Source organism: Octopus bimaculoides, unplaced genomic scaffold (genome assembly GCF_046866305.1).
Source record: "Octopus bimaculoides isolate indiv1 unplaced genomic scaffold, ASM4686630v1 contig85, whole genome shotgun sequence".
Classification (NCBI taxonomy): Eukaryota; Metazoa; Mollusca; class Cephalopoda; order Octopoda; family Octopodidae; genus Octopus; species Octopus bimaculoides.
Window position 1 is genome coordinate 69,686 of NW_028315335.1, and position 27,628 is coordinate 97,313.

The following is a 27,628-nucleotide window of genomic DNA, read 5'->3' on the forward strand; positions in this document are numbered from 1 at the left end:
TCAAGTATGATAATTTAGTGTCTACAATGTTTAAATATGATTACATTCTATATATTTAGTTTCTACAACATTCAAGTATGATAATTTAGTGTCTACAATGTTTAAATATGATTACATTCTATATATTTAGTTTCTACAACATTCAAGTATGATAATTTAGTGTCTACAATGTTTAAATATGATTACATTCTATATATTTAGTTTCTACAACATTCAAGTATGATAATTTAGTGTCTACAATGTTTAAATATGATTACATTCTATATATTTAGTTTCTACAACATTCAAGTATGATAATTTAGTGTCTACAATGTTTAAATATGATTACATTCTATATATTTAGTTTCTACAACATTCAAGTATGATAATTTAGTGTCTACAATGTTTAAATATGATTACATTCTATATATTTAGTTTGCACAACATTCAAGTATGATAATTTAGTGTCTACAATGTTTAAATATGATTACATTCTATATATTTAGTTTGTACAACATTCAAGTATGATAATTTAGTGTCTACAATGTCTAAATATGATTACATTCTATATATTTAGTTTCTACAACATTCAAGTATGATAATTTAGTGTCTACAATGTTTAAATATGATTACATTCTATATATTTAGTTTGTACAACATTCAAGTATGATAATTTAGTGTCTACAATGTTTAAATATGATTACATTCTATATATTTAGTTTCTACAACATTCAAGTATGATAATTTAGTGTCTACAATGTTTAAATATGATTACATTCTATATATTTAGTTTCTACAATATTTAAGTATGATAATTTAGTGTCTACAATGTCTAAATATGATTACATTCAATATATTTAGTTTCTACAACATTTAAGTATGATAATTTAGTGTCTACAATGTTTAGATATGATTACTTTCTATATATTTAGTCTCTACAACATTTAAGTATGATAATTTAGTGTCTACAATGTCTAAATATGATTATATTCTATATATTTAGTTTCTACAACATTTAAGTATGATAATTTAGTGTCTACAATGTCTAGTAATGTATGTGTATATATTATGAATCAAGTAGTAATGTGTGTATATTATGAACCTAGTGATCTATGTATGTGTATATATTATGAATCGAGTAATGTGTGTGTATATATTATGAATCAAGTAATGTTTGTATGTGTATATATTATGAATCGAGTAATGTATGTGTATATGTTATGAATCGAGTAATGTATGTGTATATATTATGAATAGCGTAATATATGTCTAGTAAGGTGTGTGTGTATTATGAATGGAGTAATGTGTGTGTGTATATATTATGAATCGAGTAATGTATGTATGTGTATATATTATGAATCTAGTATTGTGTGTGTGTGTGTGTGTGTATATATTATGAATCGAGTAATGTATGTATGTGTATATATTATGAATCTAGTAATGTATGTGCTTGTATGTATATATTATGAATCTAGTAATGTATGTGCTTGTGTGTATATATTATGAATCTAGTAATGTATGTGTATATATTTGTCAGCTTTATTTTTCAAGGTCAATAAAACAGTATGAAGCGAAAGTGACATATCGATTACAATTCAATCAACAGAAAATTAGCATGCAAGTGGCTCAGTACTCCGCAGACACGTCTTCTTCACGTAATTTACAAAGAAATACAATGTGACAAGGCCGGTCCCTTTGAATTACAGGTGTAAGTGATTTTTGCCAGGTAAGTGGACTGGGGCACGGTGAAATTAATGTTTAAGTGGCTGTGTATTCCACAGACGTGTTCCCTGTGAACGGTTTTCGTCGAACGAATCAAACTTAATAAATTATCGAAAAGAAAATAAAATGTCTGGTCCTGGGGTTGTAAACAAGTGATGGCGGATACAAATACTGACTGAAACCGGTCACAGAAATAAGACAGAGAAAGAAATAAAGACCGTAAGGAGTGGATTTGGTAGGCGGAAACTGAAAGAAGCCCGTTGTATATATGTATGTTTGTGTGTCTGTTTGTCCCCACCTCCCAACATCGCTTGACAACCGATGCTGGTGTGTTTACGTCAACGTAAATTAGCGGTTTCGGCAAAAGAGACCGATAGAATAAGTACCAGGCTTACAAAGAGTAAGTCCTGCGGTCGATTTGACCGACTATAAAGGCGGTGCTCCAGCTTGGACGCAGTCAAAAGGACTGAAACAAGGAAAAGAGTAATTTTAACGAGTTCCTACCGCCATCTTCACCGCCATTGCTATGACAAACCAACAACAAACACCAGCGCCATCTATCTGTAACGTCTCTATTTTACTCTGGCTTCTCCGAGTTACTTCCCTTTGTTTCTCTGCGATCAGAATCTTTATTTCGCTGGACGAATGTGTTTTAGCTTCTAAGATCCTTCTGGGACCGATTATTAATTAAAAGACGAACATTGAGGGGTCAATGTAATTAACTGCCCCCGCCCATGCGTATAATTGAAAGGATTACGAACATTATTATTATTTTTAAAGGCAGAATCGTTAGCACGCCGGAGAAAGTGCTTAACGGTGTTCAGTCCGTCTTTACGTTCTGAGTTCAAATTCCGCCGATGTCGACTGTTCCTTTCAACCTATAAGGGTTAGGGTAATTAAAACGCTAGGGGGTCAACATAATCGACTAGTCCCCTCCCTCAAAATATGTAGGTGTGTTTGTGTGTCTGTGTTTGTCCCCCCACCATCGCTTGACAATCGATGCTGGTGTGTTTACGTCCCCGTAACTTAGTGGTTTCGGCAAAAGAGAATAAGTATTAGGCTTACAAATCTCTCTATCTGCATGCAGCAGCATGTATGTATATGTGTGTGTATACAGATGCATCTTACCATCTGGCAAAAACAAGCTGTAATTCACGGAGGTCAAATAAGAGCAAAACATATCTAGAGTTGTCTACCCCGTTCGATACTTCAATAGCAAAAAAAAATATTATTTTTTGTGGTGGTGGTCATATTTCTGGGTACAGGGTGGGCCAAAAGTCACACACGAAAATATAACATCTTATACTACTATTAATCATCATTATTATTTTGTGTAACATTGAAACACTGTTGGTCGATTATTGTTTTATTTGTTTCAGTCACATGACTGCAGCCATGCTGGAGCACTGCCTCTCAGTCGAACAAATTGACTCTAGGAATTATTTTTTCTAAGCCTAGTACTTATTCTATCTCTTTTGCCAAACTGCTAAGTTACGGGGGACGTAAACACACCATCGGCTATCAAACAATGGTGGCAGGGACAGACAGATACACTCACATGTACATACACACATATATATATATATATATACACACGACGGGCTTCTTTCAGTTTCTGTCAACCAAATCCACTCGCAAGGCTTTGGTTGGCCCGAGGCTTAGTGGACACTTATTTAAAGTGCCACACAGTGGGACTGAACCAGGAACCATGTGGTTGGAAAGCAAGCTTCTTTACCACACAGCCTGTGCCTGATTAGTGCAAAGAGTCCATGCAACATGCAGTGTGCAGGACAAATACCAATGGTTGCCCCCTCCCCTACCTGTGCAAAGATCTCTGCAGGAAATTCTGTTCCTTGTACAACAAACAATAAAAAAATCTGCAAATGGTGAATGTTTCGAACCCTTGTAATCAGGATGTTGACATTTCCTAATTAGTTTTGTGTTGTAATTAACCATAAAGTGCTGTTTTTGAAATATGGGGGAGAGGGGGGTCTCAGTGTGTGACTTTGGGCCCATCCTGTATTTTGACAGATTCAAAGCTAGCAAGGGAAACAGACTTACCTACCCATAAAGCACCTTTTGTCTGACGCTCTGCCGATTCAGAGACATGACAGTAGTAGTAGCAGTACTTGTGGGTGGTGGTGGTGGTCGTCAAAGTAGTTGTAGCAACAGAATTTAGAAAGATATTAGAAATAGGGAGGGAGGGATGAGGTGACAATCATGAGTTTCCTGCCCTGAAATTATCAGATTTAAAAATGCGACTGAAATATTGTTAATAGTAAAGCTGTGGTGGTGAAAAAACAAACGAAAAAAAAAAAACAGTAACCATGACGACATTACAGACTCCCCCAACACATACATACTGAAGAGGCAGAGAGAGAGAGAGAGAAACGGGGGCAGTTATGATGGCTAAGGAACTAAATGAAGGGACAACAGACCTACCAGACTATCTAATGGGAAAACATTGAGCACACACAAACTCCCTCACTTTGGTGGGGAGAATAAGGAGAGTTTAGCTTAACCTGGGGCCCAATGAGTTTGATAAGAGTAACAAGAAATCATTATTATTATTATTTTATTTCACTCCATTTTAGAAAAACTGAAACACGTCTTTGACAATTCCGGAGCACATTGGACTTGTTTTTCAGTCTGGTTGCGATGGTGCAACAAAACAGAACAGAACAGTTGTGGACATCTCCAACCAAAAGCATCGTGAGAAAAAGCAACATCGCATACAACGGCCGGTCAATTTGTTCGAGAAGTTCATGCAATACGGTGTGCCCAACACATAGCAAAGTGGACCCCTCACCACCGAGATGTCTCTGTCAGAAAGAGGCTTTAAAAAGAAAAAAAGTCCAAAGAAATTTGTGCACACATTGTCACAGGGAGTTGATATTCCTCATGCAACGAAGAATAAAAGCTACAGACATTTGCTAATTTGTTTTGCTTTCTAATTAAATATAAATGGGTTGTTTTTGAAATGTGCAATAGAGATATTAGAGTCTTAATCTTGGCACATGACCTTTGGCCCCCCCAACTTGTATATATTTTTACAGAAAGACGCATGCACACACACATTTTTAAAGATGTCCCGCTCCCCAGCCCCATTATTCCAATACAACTTTGCTAAAACCTTACTGTATGGTGCGGTCAGCTACCATTTATGAAGGAAAAATATTATTACACTAAGCTGATAGTGAGAGAAAAGGACAACACCAGCACTGCCGCCACCACAGCAGAAAAGAAATTTGGCAGATGACGTCTATGTGCACGAGCGTGTCTATAAATGGTTAAGGAGAAGCAGCAAGGGGTCAGAGGTTGTGGTATGATGGGGAGGAAGAGGAGGAATAAGGAAGAAATGAAAACAGGAGGCAAGAATGTTGGAAGGGAGATTAATAAGAATAATAATTATTGTAATTTCAATAACATCATCAGTACAAATATAAGCAGGCAGCTAACTCCCCTTCTCCTCTTCTTCTTCTCTCAGTCTGTGTATATATGCATGCGTATATGGACATGTTGTACACACACACGCACATACACATTTATGTAATGTATACCCCCCCCCCCCCGGCCCATCAGGAATCACTGCAGAGATGCTCAAAATATCTGGCAGTGTTGGCTATAGCCTAGTCACCCGTATTACGAACCAGGTGATACACGAAGGAGTCATACCCTATGACTGGTGTAGCAGCATCATAGTCAACTGCTACAAAGGTAAAGGGGACGCTTTAGATACAAATAATTACAGAGGCATCAAGCTGTTAGATCAGGTTATGAAAGTTACAGAGAGGGTCATAGCCCAACTAATTAGGGAGCGAATCAATTTAGATGAGATGCAGTTTGGGTTCGTGCCAGGTAAAAGCACTACTGATGCCTTATTTCTAGTGAGACAGTTGCAAGAGAAATACCTAGCTAAGGATAAACCTCTGTACCTGGCTTTCGTTGACATGGAGAAAGCCTTTGACAGGGTCCCCCGATCCCTTATCTGGTGGTCAATGAGGAAACTTGGGATAGAAGAATGGTTAGTGAGAGCTGTGCGAGCCATGTACAGAGATGCTGCCAGTAAGGTGAGGGTTGGAAATGAGTACAGCAATGAATTCCGGGTAGAGGTAGGGGTCCACCAAGGTTCCGTCCTCAGCCCCCTATTATTTACCATAGTCCTCCAGGCAATCACAGAGGAGTTCAAGACAGGTTGCCCCTGGGAGCTCCTCTATGCTGATGACCTTGCCCTAATTGCGGAGTCACTATCAGAACTAGAGGAGAAGTTTCAGGTGTGGAAGCAAGGTCTAGAATTGAAGGGCCTAATAAGTAGGAAGGTAGATAAAACACAAACCCCTTCAGGTAGATGGCCCTGCTCAGTATGTAGAAAAGGAGTAGGTAGTAACTCTATAAGATGTACCCGGTGCAAGCTATGGACACATAAGAGGTGCAGCAACATCAAAGGCAGGTTAACTAGCAAGTTAGTTTTTGTTTGTGGCAGATGTTCAGGTGCAATAAAGACTGCAAACAAACAGGAAACAACTTCTATCTCATTCCAGGGTGAAAAACTAGAGGTAGTCGATAGCTTCCGCTATCTGGGCGACCAAGTTAGTAGTGGGGGTGGGTGCGCTGAAAGTGTAGCTGCTAGAATAAGAATAGCCTGGGCAAAGTTTAGAGAGCTCTTACCCCTGCTGGCGACAAAGGGACTCTCACTCAGAGTAAAAGGCAGACTGTATGACGCATGCGTACGAACAACCATGCTACATGGCAGTGAAACATGGGCTGTAACTGCTGAGGACATACGTAAGCTCGCAAGGAATGAAGCCAGTATGCTCCGTTGGATGTGTAATGTCAATGTGAATACCCGTCAGAGTGTAAGTATCTTGAGAGAAAAGCTGAACATTAGAAGCATCAGTTGTGGCGTGCAAGAGAGACGATTGCGCTGGTATGGACATGTGGTGAGAATGGAGGAGGATAGCTGCGTGAAAAAGTGCCACACCCTAACAGTTGAGGGAACCCGTGGAAGAGGTAGGCCCAGGAAGACCTGGGCTGAGGTGGTGAGGCAAGACCTTCGTACATTGGGCCTCACCGAGGCGATGACTACGGACCGAGACCTTTGGAAATGGGCTGTGCGTGAGAAGACCCGGCAAGCCAAGTAAGATCGTTGCCAGTGCCCCTGGACTGGTTCTTGTGCGGGTGGCACATGAGATGCACCATTTTGAGCGTGGCCGTTGCCAGTACCGCCTGACTGGCTCCTGTAGGATTTTCGAGCGAGATCGTTGCCAGTGCCCCTGGACTGGCTTGTGCGGGTGGTACATAAAAGACACCATTTCGAGCGTGGCCGTTTTCGTGCAGGTGACACGTAAAAGCACCCACTACACTCTCTGAGTGGTTGGCGTTAGGAAGGGCATCCAGCTGTAGAAACTCTGCCAAATCAGACTGGAGCCTGGTGTTGCCATCCGGTTTCACCAGTCCTCAGTCAAATCGTCCAACCCATGCTAGCATGGAAAGCGGACGTTAAACGATGATGATGATGATGATGATACCAACATCTATGTGGAAAAGCTGCAAAGACAAAGAAAAAAAAAAAAAAAGAAAAAAAGATTAGACAATAAAACCACAAATCCCGAAAAAGACAAAATAACAATACAAAATAGATAAATTCTATCCTCATTTACCATCCATTTTGTCTGCTGGCATCGGCTGGACATCTTGGGAGCAACTGGGCAAGGCCAGGAGCCACACCATATAAATAAATATATATATATATATATAAATAAATAAATAAATAAAAATATAGATAAATAAAAAAAATATATATATAAATTAATAAATACATAAATAAATAAATGAATAAATATATAAGTAAATAAATAAATAGTTTTCAGGATGCTTTTTACATTACCACCATGGAACCGGGCAAGGCCAGGAGCCACATTATTCTGGATACAAGGAAATGATCCAGAATTACAAACTGATCATCCACTAATATGTGCAACTCTATATTAAAACTTTCTTGTGTACCCAACCCAGTATTAGCCAATATACATCATTCCCAGTGGTGCATTTATTTCGAGATGCTCTGTGTTGAATAACTCAGTTATCATTCAGCCAGTTTTAGGAACAGAACGTGACTAAGGTATGGTGGGAGATTTTAATTGAGAACTTCTAAAAACAACACAACATTTGTAGTTGGAGCCAGAGCCAGTTTCAGCCGGGTTGGTAACGAAAATTCAATCTTATAATAATTCTGCTTCTTCCTCCGTTACTCAGCCCATTCGTGAGGCTGTCATGTGATTGGCTGAAGTCGGGGAGGCTGCGAGTGAAACGTGGAATTCTTTTTAACTCAGTCTTATTCCTTAGTTATTTCGTCTGACTGTAATGCCTTCTTCATGTGATTGGTTGAAGGGAAAAGTGAAGAACAAGAGAGAAAAAGAGGGGAAGCGTGAGAGAGAAGTTTATAAAATTGTGAATAAAGCATCATCATTTAATTCTGCTTCCCATGGACGGTTTGACTGAGGACTGGCAAGCTAAGAGGCTGCACCACGCTCAAATTGATTTGGCAAGGTTTCTACAGCTGGATGCCCTTCCAAATGCCAACCGCTTTACAGCAGGTGTGTGAAATGGGCTAAAAAGCATCATACAACGTGGAAGACAATTGGAGATTTCTGCGGGACAACCTGTTGAAAGCCACCGACCAGATTTGTGGGTGGTGTAAGGTCCCCTCCCAACCCAGAGTAACGTGGTGGTGGAACAAGGAGGTAGACAGGGCTATTAGACAAAAGAAACAGGCTTGGAAGGACTGGAAGAACGGTGGTAGCAGGGAATTGTACCAATGTGCCAGAAGGGAGGCTAGGCGACAGGTTTATTTAGCCAGAGGGGAAGCAGATAAGGAAAGATTTGCCAATGTTCTGCGCCGTGAGGACCAAAGACTCGAGGTATTTCGTGTTGCAAGACAGTGTAGGAGAGAGAATAGTGATGTTGTAGGAGAGAAATGTGTTCGCATGGATGATGGTACGCTTGCACTAAATGAGGCTGCAAAGAAAGAGGTCTGGAGATGCCACTACAATAGATTGCTTAATAAAGAGAATGAATGGGAGAAAGAGAGCCTGCCGTATGTCGACCCAATAGAGGGACCAGCTATCCGAGTTGATAGTACCAGGGTAGATAAAGCAATTAAGAGTATGAAGACCGGGAAAGCCCCCGGCCCATCAGGAATCACTGCAGAGATGCTCAAAATATCTGGCAGTGTTGGCTATAGCCTAGTCACCCGTATTACGAACCAGGTGATACACGAAGGAGTCATACCCAATGACTGGTGTAGCAGCATCATAGTCAACTGCTACAAAGGTAAAGGGGACGCTTTAGAAACAAATAATTACAGAGGCATCAAGCTGTTAGATCAGGTTATGAAAGTTACAGAGAGGGTCATAGCCCAACTAATTAGGGAGCGAATCAATTAAATGAGATGCAGTTTGGGTTCGTGCCAGGTAAAAGCACTACTGATGCCTTATTTCTAGTGAGACAGTTGCAGGAGAAATACCTAGCTAAGGATAAACCTCTGTACCTGGCTTTCGTTAACATGGAGAAAGCCTTTGACAGGGTCCCCCGATCCCTTATCTGGTGGTCAATGAGGAAACTTGGGATAGAAGAATGGTTAGTGAGAGCTGTGCGAGCCATGTACAGAGATGCTGCCAGTAAGGTGAGGGTTGGAAATGAGTACAGCAATGAATTCCGGGTAGAGGTAGGGGTCCACCAAGGTTCCGTCCTCAGCCCCCTATTATTTACCATAGTCCTCCAGGCAATCACAGAGGAGTTCAAGACAGGTTGCCCCTGGGAGCTCCTCTATGCTGATGACCTTGCCCTAATTGCGGAGTCACTATCAGAACTAGAGGAGAAGTTTCAGGTGTGGAAGCAAGGTCTAGAATTGAAGGGCCTAATAAGTAGGAAGGTAGATAAAACACAAACCCCTTCAGGTAGATGGCCCTGCTCAGTATGTAGAAAAGGAGTAGGTAGTAACTCTATAAGATGTACCCGGTGCAAGCTATGGACACATAAGAGGTGCAGCAACATCAAAGGCAGGTTAACTAGCAAGTTAGTTTTTGTTTGTGGCAGATGTTCAGGTGCAATAAAGACTGCAAACAAACAGGAAACAACTTCTATCTCATTCCAGGGTGAAAAACTAGAGGTAGTCGATAGCTTCCGCTATCTGGGCGACCAAGTTAGTAGTGGGGGTGGGTGCGCTGAAAGTGTAGCTGCTAGAATAAGAATAGCCTGGGCAAAGTTTAGAGAGCTCTTACCCCTGCTGGCGACAAAGGGACTCTCACTCAGAGTAAAAGGCAGACTGTATGACGCATGCGTACGAACAACCATGCTACATGGCAGTGAAACATGGGCTGTAACTGCTGAGGACATACGTAAGCTCGCAAGGAATGAAGCCAGTATGCTCCGTTGGATGTGTAATGTCAATGTGAATACCCGTCAGAGTGTAAGTATCTTGAGAGAAAAGCTGAACATTAGAAGCATCAGTTGTGGCGTGCAAGAGAGACGATTGCGCTGGTATGGACATGTGGTGAGAATGGAGGAGGATAGCTGCGTGAAAAAGTGCCACACCCTAACAGTTGAGGGAACCCGTGGAAGAGGTAGGCCCAGGAAGACCTGGGCTGAGGTGGTGAGGCAAGACCTTCGTACATTGGGCCTCACCGAGGCGATGACTACGGACCGAGACCTTTGGAAATGTGCTGTGCGTGAGAAGACCCGGCAAGCCAAGTAAGATCGTTGCCAGTGCCCCTGGACTGGTTCTTGTGCGGGTGGCACATGAGATGCACCATTTTGAGCGTGGCCGTTGCCAGTACCGCCTGACTGGCTCCTGTAGGATTTTCGAGCGAGATCGTTGCCAGTGCCCCTGGACTGGCTTGTGCGGGTGGCACATAAAAGACACCATTTCGAGCGTGGCCGTTTTCGTGCGGGTGACACGTAAAAGCACCCACTACACTCTCTGAGTGGTTGGCGTTAGGAAGGGCATCCAGCTGTAGAAACTCTGCCAAATCAGGCTGGAGCCTGGTGTTGCCATCCGGTTTCACCAGTCCTCAGTCAAATCGTCCAACCCATGCTAGCATGGAAAGCAGACGTTAAACGATGATGATGATGATGATGATGATATATATATATATATATATATATATATATATACATACATACATACATGTGTGAGCATGTATTGTACACGCCAGTAATCTAAAAATGTATTCCAACAGACAAGGTAACTCTCATGGAAGTAGGCAACCGAAATATAATGCTTTCAAAAACTAAACCTTTTCCAGGTGTCTTTGGACAAACTTAATCTTCTTGAGACGAAGAGACTCTTAAGGAACTGAGAGAGATGAACACGAATTTGAGACTTTTGATTAGCAACACTGATGAACTCACTCGCTCCACACAAGAGGAAAAGAAGAGAAAGAACAATCCCTGCAACAGCTCAATCAACATTTGTCCAAATTATGCACCACTCTTCATTCTTTACCACATAATAATTGCTTAAATGAAAATCCACCTAAAGATGATACACAAGATAGAAGCCCATCCCCCTCCACTATCAATTAAAAACCGCATTATACACATATAGAATGAAAAACTTAAAGCCAGAAAGGTTACTTTCTGGAACATCATCAAAAACAAGCACAAGGCAGAAATTTATGAACACTGGTTAAATTCTGCCTCATAAACTCCAAATTAAACGTATTCCAAACGAACAGGACCAACAAAGACAATTATGGGAGAAACTAACACTTGGAAAACATGAAGACAGAAATAGAACTGCTTAAGCTTAGAGCGCTGAGCAATGAAGAAAAATTGAAGAACATAGATGAGGAAATCTACAACGAATTAAAGAAACATTGAGATGGTCAACGCTTGGAAAGTGTCTTTAAACTGTGGCAAACAACTTGTGAAGCTGAAGAAACAAACTCGCTACAAGGCTGGCAAAGACAAAGCAATTTGTTTATTAACTACGAAACACAGTTCATCGTAGAAAAGGCATCGGATAAGCCCTTGCTGAAGGAAGATAAAGCAAAAACATACACAGAAATGAACCCAAGCTTATCGAACACAAACCAGAGACGGACAAGGGGAGGCAACTCCACCGACCTTACATCCCCAAATAACTTAGAAACAACAATCAGGAATTCAGCCGACAACAGAGAATCTGGACGGAATCTTCTTGGCATCCTACAAAGAAATCAAAGGTTCCATGGAAACGTCGAGACGAAGCAAAACTTTTGCGAACCAATCCACCCCCCATCATCTCACAATAAATGGAAGAATTTACCTTCGAGACTTGGTTACTTCGATCAGAGAGGGTGGGTCGATTCTGGATTGTCGAATGCTTTTCATAGACTTCGTTTAAATATATCTTGCTAGACATCAATCCGTCCCTTGTCACACTCAATCAGTAAAGCTAGCTGTGTGTCTTTAGCCGCAGGTATACGTACGAAATGTATGGGTTTTTTTTTCTCATGTTCCTTTCTTTCTTTTACTTGTTTCATTCATTAGACTGCACCCATGCTGGAGCAGCGCCTTAAAGTTTTTTTTATATAATATATACTAGCCTCCCTCTTTCACACGATGCTACACACAGCATATATGTTTGTATATATATATATATATACACCAGCTGCCTTAACTCGTACAAGTCAGTGGATCAGTGGGTATAAGCAGGTGTGTGAAATGGGCTAAAAAGCTTGGTTCATCTGTCACATGGGTCCTCTCGCAACATTTATACTGTCCACTTAGGATACACCGACCTAACCTCTGGCCAGAACCTAACGCCAATTTCCCTGAACTCTTGCGGGGTCACCATGTCTGTCCCAAGCGAAAGCCCGAAAGCAAAAGTCATACGCACTAGTTGTCCTTCTGCTCACATGTCTGTCTTACTTGCAAGGCCCCTTGACCGTTCATACGTCATCACTTACCTTATACTTCCAGCCTATCCCACCATCTTTGTCATATATTATGTGTAGTAAGAGGCTTGCTTCCCAACCACATGGTTCTGGGTTCAGTCTCACTGCGTGCCACCTTGAGCAAGTGTCTTCTGCTATAGTCTCAAGCCGACCAAAGCCTTGTGAGTGGTTTTGGTGGATGGAAACTGAAAGAAGCCCATCGAATATATATATGTGTGTGTGTGTCTCCTCATGTCTGTGTGTCTGTCTCCCATCACTGCTTGATAACTGGTGTTGGTGTTTATGCTCCTATAATCTAGCAGTTCAGCAAAGCAGACCAAAATAAGTGCTGGATTCGATTCATTCGACTAAAACAGAATTTTTCAAGGCCATCACTTAGGGGCCGGTGTCGGTTTTTTGACATCCCTATAATGTAGTGGTTTTGTAAAAGGAGATTTATAAAAAAAAGAAAGAAACACCTCCTGTGTTCATAATGTCTACATACATACACACTCACACAAACATGTATATGGGCATACACACACAAACATATATGTGCATGTACGTACTCATATGTATACACATATCCACACTCCAAACACTATTATGACAACTTACTGATTGTCCTATCTATATACATATATAAATAATGCTATATTTACCTAATATTGAGGTTTCATTCTTTTGTTGTCACTTTATTATTATCATTGTATATATATATATATATATATATATATATATATATATATATATATATATATATATATAGGATCTTTTTTAAAACGGGGGCCACATTTTTCATTAATGTTTTACGTAGTGTTTTTGGTACCGAAAGACTTTCAAACTTCGTATACTTATCTATTTTATGTTGTAGAACAGAAAAATATTTTTGTATTCGAATTTATTTCATGTAAAAAATTGTCTTATTTCGATAATTTCAGCCAATCACTGACATCCATTCAGCAGATATACATTAAGTGCCGACTACATAAACAAACGATTCTTCGTTTTATTTGCTTTTTTCGTTTTAAATTGGGAAAGCACTTTACTGTGTGGGAAAGCACTTTACGGTGTGGGAAAGCACTTTACGGTGTGGGAAAGCGCACCGTGTGGGAAAGTGCTTCACCGTGTGGGGAAGTGCCTCACCGTGTGGGGAAGTGCCTCACCGTGTGGGGAAGTGCCTCACCGTGTGGGGAAGTGCCTCACCGTGTGGGGAAGTGCCTCACCGTAGGGCGAAGTGCCTCACCGTAGGGCGAAGTGCCTCACCGTAGGGCGAAGTGCCTCACCGTCGGGCGAAGTGCCTCACCGTCGGGCGAAGTGCCTCACCGTCGGGCGAAGTGCTTCACCGTCGGGCGAAGTGCTTCACCGTAGGGCGAAGTGCTCCACCGTAGGGCGAAGTGCTTCACCGTAGGGCGAAGTGCTTCACCGTAGGGCGAAGTGCTTCACCGTAGGGCGAAGTGCTTCACCGTAGGGCGAAGTGCTTCACCGTAGGGCGAAGTGCTTCACCGTAGGGCGAAGTGCTTCACCGTAGGGCGAAGTGCTTCACCGTAGGGGGAAGTGCTTCACCGTAGGGGAAAGTGCTTCACCGTAGGGCGAAGTGCTTCACCGTATGGGCGAAGTGCTTCACCGTATGGGCGAAGTGCTTCACCGTATGGGCGAAGTGCTTCACCGTATGGGAAAGTGCTTCACCGTATGGGAAAGTGCTTCACCGTATGGGAAAGTGCTTCACCGTAGGGCAAAGTGCTTCACCGTAGGGCAAAGTGCTTCACCGTAGGGCAAAGTGCTTCACCGTAGGGCAAAGTGCTTCACCGTATGGGAAAGTGCTTCACCGTATGGGAAAGTGCTTCACCGTATGGGAAAGTGCTTCACCGTATGGCAAAGTGCTTCACCGTATGGGAAAGTGCTTCACCGTATGGGAAAGTGCTTCACCGTATGGGAAAGTGCTTCACCGTATGGGAAAGTGCTTCACCGTAGGGCAAAGTGCTTCACCGTATGGGAAAGTGCTTCACCGTACCGTAGGGCGAAGTGCTTTACCGTATGGGCGAAGTGCTTCACCGTATGGGAAAGCGCTTCACCGTATGGGAAAGCGCTTCACCGTAGGGCAAAGCGCTTCACCGTAGGGCAAAGCGCTTCACCGTATGGCAAAGCGCTTCACCGTATGGCAAAGCGCTTCACCGTATGGCAAAGCGCTTCACCGTATGGCAAAGCGCTTCACCGTATGGCAAAGCGCTTCACCGTCGGGCAAAGCGCTTCACCGTAGGGCAAAGCGCTTCACCGTAGGGCAAAGCGCTTCACCGTAGGGCAAAGCGCTTCACCGTAGGGCAAAGCGCTTCACCGTAGGGCAAAGCGCTTCACCGTAGGGCAAAGCGCTTCACCGTAGGGCAAAGCGCTTCACCGTAGGGCAAAGCGCTTCACCGCATGGGAAAGCGCTTCACCGTAGGGCAAAGCGCTTCACCGTAGGGCAAAGCGCTTCACCGTATGGGAAAGTGCTTCACCGTATGGGGAAAGTGCTTCACCGTAGGGCAAAGTGCTTCACCGTACGGGAAAGTGCTTCACCGTACGGGAAAGTGCTTCACCGTGCGGCAAAGTGCTTCACCGTGCGGCAAAGTGCTTCACCGTGCGGCAAAGTGCTTCACCGTGCGGCAAAGTGCTTCACCGTGCGGCAAAGTGCTTCACCGTGCGGCAAAGTGCTTCACCGTGCGGCAAAGTGCTTCACCGTGCGGCAAAGTGCTTCACCGTGCGGCAAAGTGCTTCACCGTGCGGCAAAGTGCTTCACCGTGCGGCAAAGTGCTTCACCGTGCGGCAAAGTGCTTCACCGTGCGGCAAAGTGCTTCACCGTGCGGCAAAGTGCTTCACCGTGCGGCAAAGTGCTTCACCGTGCGGCAAAGTGCTTCACCGTGCGGCAAAGTGCTTCACCGTGCGGCAAAGTGCTTCACCGTGCGGCAAAGTGCTTCACCGTGCGGCAAAGTGCTTCACCGTGCGGCAAAGTGCTTCACCGTGCGGCAAAGTGCTTCACCGTGCGGCAAAGTGCTTCACCGTGCGGCAAAGTGCTTCACCGTGCGGCAAAGTGCTTCACCGTGCGGCAAAGTGCTTCACCGTGCGGCAAAGTGCTTCACCGTGCGGCAAAGTGCTTCACCGTGCGGCAAAGTGCTTCACCGTAGGGCAAAGTGCTTCACCGTAAGGCAAAGTGCTTCACCGTATGGGAAAGTGCTTCACCGTATGGGAAAGTGCTTCACCGTATGGGAAAGTGCTTCACCGTATGGGAAAGTGCTTCACCGTATAGGAAGGTGCTTCACCGTAGGGCAAAGTGCTTCACCGTAGGGCAAAGTGCTTCACCGTAGGGCAAAGTGCTTCACCGTAGGGCAAAGTGCTTCACCGTATGGGAAAGTGCTTCACCGTACCGTAGGGCGAAGTGCTTTACCGTATGGGCGAAGTGCTTCACCGTATGGGAAAGCGCTTCACCGTATGGGAAAGCGCTTCACCGTATGGGAAAGCGCTTCACCGTAGGGCAAAGCGCTTCACCGTAGGGCAAAGCGCTTCACCGTAGGGCAAAGCGCTTCACCGTACGGCAAAGCGCTTCACCGTACGGCAAAGCGCTTCACCGTACGGCAAAGCGCTTCACCGTAGGGCAAAGCGCTTCACCGTCGGGCAAAGCGCTTCACCGTAGGGCAAAGCGCTTCACCGTAGGGCAAAGCGCTTCACCGTAGGGCAAAGCGCTTCACCGTAGGGCAAAGCGCTTCACCGTAGGGCAAAGCGCTTCACCGTAGGGCAAAGCGCTTCACCGTAGGGCAAAGCGCTTCACCGTAGGGCAAAGCGCTTCACCGTAGGGCAAAGCGCTTCACCGTAGGGCAAAGCGCTTCACCGTAGGGCAAAGCGCTTCACCGTAGGGCAAAGCGCTTCACCGCATGGGAAAGCGCTTCACCGTAGGGCAAAGCGCTTCACCGTAGGGCAAAGCGCTTCACCGTAGGGCAAAGCGCTTCACCGTATGGGAAAGTGCTTCACCGTATGGGGAAAGTGCTTCACCGTAGGGAAAAGTGCTTCACCGTACGGAAAGTGCTTCACCGTACGGGAAAGTGCTTCACCGTGCGGGAAAGTGCTTCACCGTGCGGCAAAGTGCTTCACCGTGCGGCAAAGTGCTTCACCGTGCGGCAAAGTGCTTCACCGTGCGGCAAAGTGCTTCACCGTGCGGCAAAGTGCTTCACCGTGCGGCAAAGTGCTTCACCGTGCGGCAAAGTGCTTCACCGTGCGGCAAAGTGCTTCACCGTGCGGCAAAGTGCTTCACCGTGCGGCAAAGTGCTTCACCGTGCGGCAAAGTGCTTCACCGTGCGGCAAAGTGCTTCACCGTGCGGCAAAGTGCTTCACCGTGCGGCAAAGTGCTTCACCGTGCGGCAAAGTGCTTCACCGTGCGGCAAAGTGCTTCACCGTGCGGCAAAGTGCTTCACCGTGCGGCAAAGTGCTTCACCGTGCGGCAAAGTGCTTCACCGTGCGGCAAAGTGCTTCACCGTGCGGCAAAGTGCTTCACCGTGCGGCAAAGTGCTTCACCGTAGGGCAAAGTGCTTCACCGTAAGGCAAAGTGCTTCACCGTATGGGAAAGTGCTTCACCGTATGGGAAAGTGCTTCACCGTATGGGAAAGTGCTTCACCGTATGGGAAAGTGCTTCACCGTATAGGAAGGTGCTTCACCGTAGGGCAAAGTGCTTCACCGTAGGGCAAAGTGCTTCACCGTAGGGCAAAGTGCTTCACCGTAGGGCAAAGTGCTTCACCGTGCGGCAAAGTGCTTCACCGTGCGGCAAAGTGCTTCACCGTAGGGCAAAGTGCTTCACCGTAGGGCAAAGTGCTTCACCGTATGGGAAAGTGCTTCACCGTATGGGAAAGTGCTTCACCGTATGGGAAAGTGCTTCACCGTATGGGAAAGTGCTTCACCGTATAGGAAGGTGCTTCACCGTAGGGCAAAGTGCTTCACCGTAGGGCAAAGTGCTTCACCGTAGGGCAAAGTGCTTCACCGTAGGGCAAAGTGCTTCACCGTAGGGCAAAGTGCTTCACCGTATGGGAAAGTGCTTCACCGTATGGGAAAGTGCTTCACCGTAGGGGAAAGTGCTTCACCGTATGGGAAAGTGCTTCACCGTATGGGAAAGTGCTTCACCGTATGGGAAAGTGCTTCACCGTAGGGCAAAGTGCTTCACCGTAGGGCAAAGTGCTTCACCGTATGGGAAAGTGCTTCACCGTATGGGAAAGTGCTTCACCGTATGGGAAAGTGCTTCACCGTATGGGAAAGTGCTTCACCGTATGGGAAAGTGCTTCACCGTATGGGAAAGTGCTTCACCGTATGGGAAAGTGCTTCACCGTAGGGCAAAGTGCTTCACCGTAGGGCAAAGTGCTTCACCGTATGGGAAAGTGCTTCACCGTATGGGAAAGTGCTTCACCGTATGGGAAAGTGCTTCACCGTATGGGAAAGTGCTTCACCGTATGGGAAAGTGCTTCACCGTATGGGAAAGTGCTGTTCCGCATGGGAAAGTGCTTCACCGTATGGGAAAGTGCTTCACCGTAGGGGAAAGTGCTTCACCGTATGGGAAAGTGCTTCACCGTATGGGAAAGTGCTTCACCGTATGGGAAAGTGCTTCACCGTATGGCAAAGTGCTTCACCGTATGGCAAAGTGCTTCACCGTATGGCAAAGTGCTTCACCGTATGGGAAAGTGCTTCACCGTATGGGAAAGTGCTTCACCGTATGGGAAAGTGCTTCACCGTATGGGAAAGTGCTTCACCGTATGGGAAAGTGCTTCACCGTATGGGAAAGTGCTTCACCGTATGGGAAAGTGCTTCACCGTATGGGAAAGTGCTTCACCGTATGGGAAAGTGCTTCACCGTAGGGCAAAGTGCTTCACCGTATGGGAAAGTGCTTCACCGTATGGGAAAGTGCTTCACCGTATGGGAAAGTGCTTCACCGTATGGGAAAGTGCTTCACCGTATGGGAAAGTGCTTCACCGTATGGGAAAGTGCTTCACCGTATGGGAAAGTGCTTCACCGTATGGGAAAGTGCTTCACCGTATGGGAAAGTGCTTCACCGTATGGGAAAGTGCTTCACCGTATGGGAAAGTGCTTCACCGTATGGGAAAGTGCTTCACCGTATGGGAAAGTGCTTCACCGTATGGGGAAGTGCTTCACCGTATGGGAAAGTGCTTCACCGTATGGGAAAGTGCTTCACCGTATGGCAAAGTGCTTCACCGTATGGGAAAGTGCTTCACCGTATGGGAAAGTGCTTCACCGTATGGGAAAGTGCTTCACCGTATGGGAAAGTGCTTCACCGTATGGGAAAGTGCTTCACCGTATGGGAAAGTGCTTCACCGTATGGGAAAGTGCTTCACCGTATGGGAAAGTGCTTCACCGTATGGGAAAGTGCTTCACCGTATGGCAAAGTGCTTCACCGTATGGGAAAGTGCTTCACCGTATGGGAAAGTGCTTCACCGTATGGGAAAGTGCTTCACCGTATGGGAAAGTGCTTCACCGTATGGGAAAGTGCTTCACCGTATGGCAAAGTGCTTCACCGTATGGGAAAGTGCTTCACCGTATGGGAAAGTGCTTCACCGTATGGGAAAGTGCTTCACCGTATGGGAAAGTGCTTCACCGTATGGGAAAGTGCTTCACCGTATGGGAAAGTGCTTCACCGTATGGGAAAGTGCTTCACCGTATGGGAAAGTGCTTCACCGTATGGGAAAGTGCTTCACCGTATGGGAAAGTGCTTCACCGTATGGGAAAGTGCTTCACCGTATGGGAAAGTGCTTCACCGTATGGGAAAGTGCTTCACCGTATGGGAAAGTGCTTCACCGTATGGGAAAGTGCTTCACCGTATGGGAAAGTGCTTCACCGTATGGGAAAGTGCTTCACCGTATGGGAAAGTGCTTCACCGTATGGGAAAGTGCTTCACCGTATGGGAAAGTGCTTCACCGTATGGGAAAGTGCTTCACCGTATGGGAAAGTGCTTCACCGTATGGGAAAGTGCTTCACCGTATGGGAAAGTGCTTCACCGTATGGGAAAGTGCTTCACCGTATGGGAAAGTGCTTCACCGTATGGGAAAGTGCTTCACCGTATGGGAAAGTGCTTCACCGTATGGGAAAGTGCTTCACCGTATGGGAAAGTGCTTCACCGTATGGGAAAGTGCTTCACCGTATGGGAAAGTGCTTCACCGTATGGGAAAGTGCTTCACCGTATGGGAAAGTGCTTCACCGTATGGGAAAGTGCTTCACCGTATGGGAAAGTGCTTCACCGTATGGGAAAGTGCTTCACCGTATGGGAAAGTGCTTCACCGTATGGGAAAGTGCTTCACCGTATGGGAAAGTGCTTCACCGTATGGGAAAGTGCTTCACCGTATGGGAAAGTGCTTCACCGTATGGGAAAGTGCTTCACCGTATGGGAAAGTGCTTCACCGTATGGGAAAGTGCTTCACCGTATGGGAAAGTGCTTCACCGTATGGGAAAGTGCTTCACCGTATGGGAAAGTGCTTCACCGTATGGGAAAGTGCTTCACCGTATGGGAAAGTGCTTCACCGTATGGGAAAGTGCTTCACCGTATGGGAAAGTGCTTCACCGTATGGGAAAGTGCTTCACCGTATGGGAAAGTGCTTCACCGTATGGGAAAGTGCTTCACCGTATGGGAAAGTGCTTCACCGTATGGGAAAGTGCTTCACCGTATGGGAAAGTGCTTCACCGTATGGGAAAGTGCTTCACCGTATGGGAAAGTGCTTCACCGTATGGGAAAGTGCTTCACCGTATGGGAAAGTGCTTCACCGTATGGGAAAGTGCTTCACCGTATGGGAAAGTGCTTCACCGTATGGGAAAGTGCTTCACCGTATGGGAAAGTGCTTCACCGTATGGGAAAGTGCTTCACCGTATGGGAAAGTGCTTCACCGTATGGGAAAGTGCTTCACCGTATGGGAAAGTGCTTCACCGTATGGGAAAGTGCTTCACCGTATGGGAAAGTGCTTCACCGTATGGGAAAGTGCTTCACCGTATGGGAAAGTGCTTCACCGTATGGGAAAGTGCTTCACCGTATGGGAAAGTGCTTCACCGTATGGGAAAGTGCTTCACCGTATGGGAAAGTGCTTCACCGTATGGGAAAGTGCTTCACCGTATGGGAAAGTGCTTCACCGTATGGGAAAGTGCTTCACCGTATGGGAAAGTGCTTCACCGTATGGGAAAGTGCTTCACCGTATGGGAAAGTGCTTCACCGTATGGGAAAGTGCTTCACCGTATGGGAAAGTGCTTCACCGTATGGGAAAGTGCTTCACCGTATGGGAAAGTGCTTCACCGTATGGGAAAGTGCTTCACCGTATGGGAAAGTGCTTCACCGTATGGGAAAGTGCTTCACCGTATGGGAAAGTGCTTCACCGTATGGGAAAGTGCTTCACCGTATGGGAAAGTGCTTCACCGTATGGGAAAGTGCTTCACCGTATGGGAAAGTGCTTCACCGTATGGGAAAGTGCTTCACCGTATGGGAAAGTGCTTCACCGTATGGGAAAGTGCTTCACCGTATGGGAAAGTGCTTCACCGTATGGGAAAGTGCTTCACCGTATGGGAAAGTGCTTCACCGTATGGGAAAGTGCTTCACCGTATGGGAAAGTGCTTCACCGTATGGGAAAGTGCTTCACCGTATGGGAAAGTGCTTCACCGTATGGGAAAGTGCTTCACCGTATGGGAAAGTGCTTCACCGTATGGGAAAGTGCTTCACCGTATGGGAAAGTGCTTCACCGTATGGGAAAGTGCTTCACCGTATGGGAAAGTGCTTCACCGTATGGGAAAGTGCTTCACCGTATGGGAAAGTGCTTCACCGTATGGGAAAGTGCTTCACCGTATGGGAAAGTGCTTCACCGTATGGGAAAGTGCTTCACCGTATGGGAAAGTGCTTCACCGTATGGGAAAGTGCTTCACCGTATGGGAAAGTGCTTCACCGTATGGGAAAGTGCTTCACCGTATGGGAAAGTGCTTCACCGTATGGGAAAGTGCTTCACCGTATGGGAAAGTGCTTCACCGTATGGGAAAGTGCTTCACCGTATGGGAAAGTGCTTCACCGTATGGGAAAGTGCTTCACCGTATGGGAAAGTGCTTCACCGTATGGGAAAGTGCTTCACCGTATGGGAAAGTGCTTCACCGTATGGGAAAGTGCTTCACCGTATGGGAAAGTGCTTCACCGTATGGGAAAGTGCTTCACCGTATGGGAAAGTGCTTCACCGTATGGGAAAGTGCTTCACCGTATGGGAAAGTGCTTCACCGTATGGGAAAGTGCTTCACCGTATGGGAAAGTGCTTCACCGTATGGGAAAGTGCTTCACCGTATGGGAAAGTGCTTCACCGTATGGGAAAGTGCTTCACCGTATGGGAAAGTGCTTCACCGTATGGGAAAGTGCTTCACCGTATGGGAAAGTGCTTCACCGTATGGGAAAGTGCTTCACCGTATGGGAAAGTGCTTCACCGTATGGGAAAGTGCTTCACCGTATGGGAAAGTGCTTCACCGTATGGGAAAGTGCTTCACCGTATGGGAAAGTGCTTCACCGTATGGGAAAGTGCTTCACCGTATGGGAAAGTGCTTCACCGTATGGGAAAGTGCTTCACCGTATGGGAAAGTGCTTCACCGTATGGGAAAGTGCTTCACCGTATGGGAAAGTGCTTCACCGTATGGGAAAGTGCTTCACCGTATGGGAAAGTGCTTCACCGTATGGGAAAGTGCTTCACCGTATGGGAAAGTGCTTCACCGTATGGGAAAGTGCTTCACCGTATGGGAAAGTGCTTCACCGTATGGGAAAGTGCTTCACCGTATGGGAAAGTGCTTCACCGTATGGGAAAGTGCTTCACCGTATGGGAAAGTGCTTCACCGTATGGGAAAGTGCTTCACCGTATGGGAAAGTGCTTCACCGTATGGGAAAGTGCTTCACCGTATGGGAAAGTGCTTCACCGTATGGGAAAGTGCTTCACCGTATGGGAAAGTGCTTCACCGTATGGGAAAGTGCTTCACCGTATGGGAAAGTGCTTCACCGTATGGGAAAGTGCTTCACCGTATGGGAAAGTGCTTCACCGTATGGGAAAGTGCTTCACCGTATGGGAAAGTGCTTCACCGTATGGGAAAGTGCTTCACCGTATGGGAAAGTGCTTCACCGTATGGGAAAGTGCTTCACCGTATGGGAAAGTGCTTCACCGTATGGGAAAGTGCTTCACCGTATGGGAAAGTGCTTCACCGTATGGGAAAGTGCTTCACCGTATGGGAAAGTGCTTCACCGTATGGGAAAGTGCTTCACCGTATGGGAAAGTGCTTCACCGTATGGGAAAGTGCTTCACCGTATGGGAAAGTGCTTCACCGTATGGGAAAGTGCTTCACCGTATGGGAAAGTGCTTCACCGTATGGGAAAGTGCTTCACCGTATGGGAAAGTGCTTCACCGTATGGGAAAGTGCTTCACCGTATGGGAAAGTGCTTCACCGTATGGGAAAGTGCTTCACCGTATGGGAAAGTGCTTCACCGTATGGGAAAGTGCTTCACCGTATGGGAAAGTGCTTCACCGTATGGGAAAGTGCTTCACCGTATGGGAAAGTGCTTCACCGTATGGGAAAGTGCTTCACCGTATGGGAAAGTGCTTCACCGTATGGGAAAGTGCTTCACCGTATGGGAAAGTGCTTCACCGTATGGGAAAGTGCTTCACCGTATGGGAAAGTGCTTCACCGTATGGGAAAGTGCTTCACCGTATGGGAAAGTGCTTCACCGTATGGGAAAGTGCTTCACCGTATGGGAAAGTGCTTCACCGTATGGGAAAGTGCTTCACCGTATGGGAAAGTGCTTCACCGTATGGGAAAGTGCTTCACCGTATGGGAAAGTGCTTCACCGTATGGGAAAGTGCTTCACCGTATGGGAAAGTGCTTCACCGTATGGGAAAGTGCTTCACCGTATGGGAAAGTGCTTCACCGTATGGGAAAGTGCTTCACCGTATGGGAAAGTGCTTCACCGTATGGGAAAGTGCTTCACCGTATGGGAAAGTGCTTCACCGTATGGGAAAGTGCTTCACCGTATGGGAAAGTGCTTCACCGTATGGGAAAGTGCTTCACCGTATGGGAAAGTGCTTCACCGTATGGGAAAGTGCTTCACCGTATGGGAAAGTGCTTCACCGTATGGGAAAGTGCTTCACCGTATGGGAAAGTGCTTCACCGTATGGGAAAGTGCTTCACCGTATGGGAAAGTGCTTCACCGTATGGGAAAGTGCTTCACCGTATGGGAAAGTGCTTCACCGTATGGGAAAGTGCTTCACCGTATGGGAAAGTGCTTCACCGTATGGGAAAGTGCTTCACCGTATGGGAAAGTGCTTCACCGTATGGGAAAGTGCTTCACCGTATGGGAAAGTGCTTCACCGTATGGGAAAGTGCTTCACCGTATGGGAAAGTGCTTCACCGTATGGGAAAGTGCTTCACCGTATGGGAAAGTGCTTCACCGTATGGGAAAGTGCTTCACCGTATGGGAAAGTGCTTCACCGTATGGGAAAGTGCTTCACCGTATGGGAAAGTGCTTCACCGTATGGGAAAGTGCTTCACCGTATGGGAAAGTGCTTCACCGTATGGGAAAGTGCTTCACCGTATGGGAAAGTGCTTCACCGTATGGGAAAGTGCTTCACCGTATGGGAAAGTGCTTCACCGTATGGGAAAGTGCTTCACCGTATGGGAAAGTGCTTCACCGTATGGGAAAGTGCTTCACCGTATGGGAAAGTGCTTCACCGTATGGGAAAGTGCTTCACCGTATGGGAAAGTGCTTCACCGTATGGGAAAGTGCTTCACCGTATGGGAAAGTGCTTCACCGTATGGGAAAGTGCTTCACCGTATGGGAAAGTGCTTCACCGTATGGGAAAGTGCTTCACCGTATGGGAAAGTGCTTCACCGTATGGGAAAGTGCTTCACCGTATGGGAAAGTGCTTCACCGTATGGGAAAGTGCTTCACCGTATGGGAAAGTGCTTCACCGTATGGGAAAGTGCTTCACCGTATGGGAAAGTGCTTCACCGTATGGGAAAGTGCTTCACCGTATGGGAAAGTGCTTCACCGTATGGGAAAGTGCTTCACCGTATGGGAAAGTGCTTCACCGTATGGGAAAGTGCTTCACCGTATGGGAAAGTGCTTCACCGTATGGGAAAGTGCTTCACCGTATGGGAAAGTGCTTCACCGTATGGGAAAGTGCTTCACCGTATGGGAAAGTGCTTCACCGTATGGGAAAGTGCTTCACCGTATGGGAAAGTGCTTCACCGTATGGGAAAGTGCTTCACCGTATGGGAAAGTGCTTCACCGTATGGGAAAGTGCTTCACCGTATGGGAAAGTGCTTCACCGTATGGGAAAGTGCTTCACCGTATGGGAAAGTGCTTCACCGTATGGGAAAGTGCTTCACCGTATGGGAAAGTGCTTCACCGTATGGGAAAGTGCTTCACCGTATGGGAAAGTGCTTCACCGTATGGGAAAGTGCTTCACCGTATGGGAAAGTGCTTCACCGTATGGGAAAGTGCTTCACCGTATGGGAAAGTGCTTCACCGTATGGGAAAGTGCTTCACCGTATGGGAAAGTGCTTCACCGTATGGGAAAGTGCTTCACCGTATGGGAAAGTGCTTCACCGTATGGGAAAGTGCTTCACCGTATGGGAAAGTGCTTCACCGTATGGGAAAGTGCTTCACCGTATGGGAAAGTGCTTCACCGTATGGGAAAGTGCTTCACCGTATGGGAAAGTGCTTCACCGTATGGGAAAGTGCTTCACCGTATGGGAAAGTGCTTCACCGTATGGGAAAGTGCTTCACCGTATGGGAAAGTGCTTCACCGTATGGGAAAGTGCTTCACCGTATGGGAAAGTGCTTCACCGTATGGGAAAGTGCTTCACCGTATGGGAAAGTGCTTCACCGTATGGGAAAGTGCTTCACCGTATGGGAAAGTGCTTCACCGTATGGGAAAGTGCTTCACCGTATGGGAAAGTGCTTCACCGTATGGGAAAGTGCTTCACCGTATGGGAAAGTGCTTCACCGTATGGGAAAGTGCTTCACCGTATGGGAAAGTGCTTCACCGTATGGGAAAGTGCTTCACCGTATGGGAAAGTGCTTCACCGTATGGGAAAGTGCTTCACCGTATGGGAAAGTGCTTCACCGTATGGGAAAGTGCTTCACCGTATGGGAAAGTGCTTCACCGTATGGGAAAGTGCTTCACCGTATGGGAAAGTGCTTCACCGTATGGGAAAGTGCTTCACCGTATGGGAAAGTGCTTCACCGTATGGGAAAGTGCTTCACCGTATGGGAAAGTGCTTCACCGTATGGGAAAGTGCTTCACCGTATGGGAAAGTGCTTCACCGTATGGGAAAGTGCTTCACCGTATGGGAAAGTGCTTCACCGTATGGGAAAGTGCTTCACCGTATGGGAAAGTGCTTCACCGTATGGGAAAGTGCTTCACCGTATGGGAAAGTGCTTCACCGTATGGGAAAGTGCTTCACCGTATGGGAAAGTGCTTCACCGTATGGGAAAGTGCTTCACCGTATGGGAAAGTGCTTCACCGTATGGGAAAGTGCTTCACCGTATGGGAAAGTGCTTCACCGTATGGGAAAGTGCTTCACCGTATGGGAAAGTGCTTCACCGTATGGGAAAGTGCTTCACCGTATGGGAAAGTGCTTCACCGTATGGGAAAGTGCTTCACCGTATGGGAAAGTGCTTCACCGTATGGGAAAGTGCTTCACCGTATGGGAAAGTGCTTCACCGTATGGGAAAGTGCTTCACCGTATGGGAAAGTGCTTCACCGTATGGGAAAGTGCTTCACCGTATGGGAAAGTGCTTCACCGTATGGGAAAGTGCTTCACCGTATGGGAAAGTGCTTCACCGTATGGGAAAGTGCTTCACCGTATGGGAAAGTGCTTCACCGTATGGGAAAGTGCTTCACCGTATGGGAAAGTGCTTCACCGTATGGGAAAGTGCTTCACCGTATGGGAAAGTGCTTCACCGTATGGGAAAGTGCTTCACCGTATGGGAAAGTGCTTCACCGTATGGGAAAGTGCTTCACCGTATGGGAAAGTGCTTCACCGTATGGGAAAGTGCTTCACCGTATGGGAAAGTGCTTCACCGTATGGGAAAGTGCTTCACCGTATGGGAAAGTGCTTCACCGTATGGGAAAGTGCTTCACCGTATGGGAAAGTGCTTCACCGTATGGGAAAGTGCTTCACCGTATGGGAAAGTGCTTCACCGTATGGGAAAGTGCTTCACCGTATGGGAAAGTGCTTCACCGTATGGGAAAGTGCTTCACCGTATGGGAAAGTGCTTCACCGTATGGGAAAGTGCTTCACCGTATGGGAAAGTGCTTCACCGTATGGGAAAGTGCTTCACCGTATGGGAAAGTGCTTCACCGTATGGGAAAGTGCTTCACCGTATGGGAAAGTGCTTCACCGTATGGGAAAGTGCTTCACCGTATGGGAAAGTGCTTCACCGTATGGGAAAGTGCTTCACCGTATGGGAAAGTGCTTCACCGTATGGGAAAGTGCTTCACCGTATGGGAAAGTGCTTCACCGTATGGGAAAGTGCTTCACCGTATGGGAAAGTGCTTCACCGTATGGGAAAGTGCTTCACCGTATGGGAAAGTGCTTCACCGTATGGGAAAGTGCTTCACCGTATGGGAAAGTGCTTCACCGTATGGGAAAGTGCTTCACCGTATGGGAAAGTGCTTCACCGTATGGGAAAGTGCTTCACCGTATGGGAAAGTGCTTCACCGTATGGGAAAGTGCTTCACCGTATGGGAAAGTGCTTCACCGTATGGGAAAGTGCTTCACCGTATGGGAAAGTGCTTCACCGTATGGGAAAGTGCTTCACCGTATGGGAAAGTGCTTCACCGTATGGGAAAGTGCTTCACCGTATGGGAAAGTGCTTCACCGTATGGGAAAGTGCTTCACCGTATGGGAAAGTGCTTCACCGTATGGGAAAGTGCTTCACCGTATGGGAAAGTGCTTCACCGTATGGGAAAGTGCTTCACCGTATG

General features: G+C 46.4%; 1 protein-coding gene and 1 long non-coding RNA gene across 35 annotated transcripts in view; one reads left to right on the forward strand and one right to left on the reverse strand.

The window, feature by feature from the left end:
• The window catches only part of LOC149129270 (uncharacterized), a 70,560-nt gene extending 65,927 nt beyond the window's left edge, over positions 1-4,633 (forward strand). For all 25 annotated transcript variants that reach the window (XR_016240145.1, XR_016240130.1, XR_016240131.1 and 22 more), the window contains one exon: positions 4,296-4,633. Coding sequence is in view for 3 of the 25 variants with exons in the window: in XM_089346637.1 (XP_089202763.1) it covers positions 4,296-4,417 (122 nt within the window). In the remaining 22 variants the exon portion in view is untranslated. The remainder of the gene's footprint in view (positions 1-4,295) is intronic.
• The window catches only part of LOC149129272 (uncharacterized), a 30,494-nt gene extending 17,194 nt beyond the window's left edge, over positions 1-13,300 (reverse strand). For 2 of the 10 annotated variants that reach the window (XR_016240147.1, XR_016240148.1), the window contains exons 1-2: positions 12,011-12,155; positions 7,230-7,248 (exon numbers count right to left, since the gene is read on the reverse strand). This is a non-coding gene — a long non-coding RNA (uncharacterized LOC149129272). The other 8 variants (XR_016240152.1, XR_016240155.1, XR_016240146.1 and 5 more) reach the window with 8 other exon arrangements.
• Positions 13,301-27,628: the final 14,328 nt, after the last annotated feature.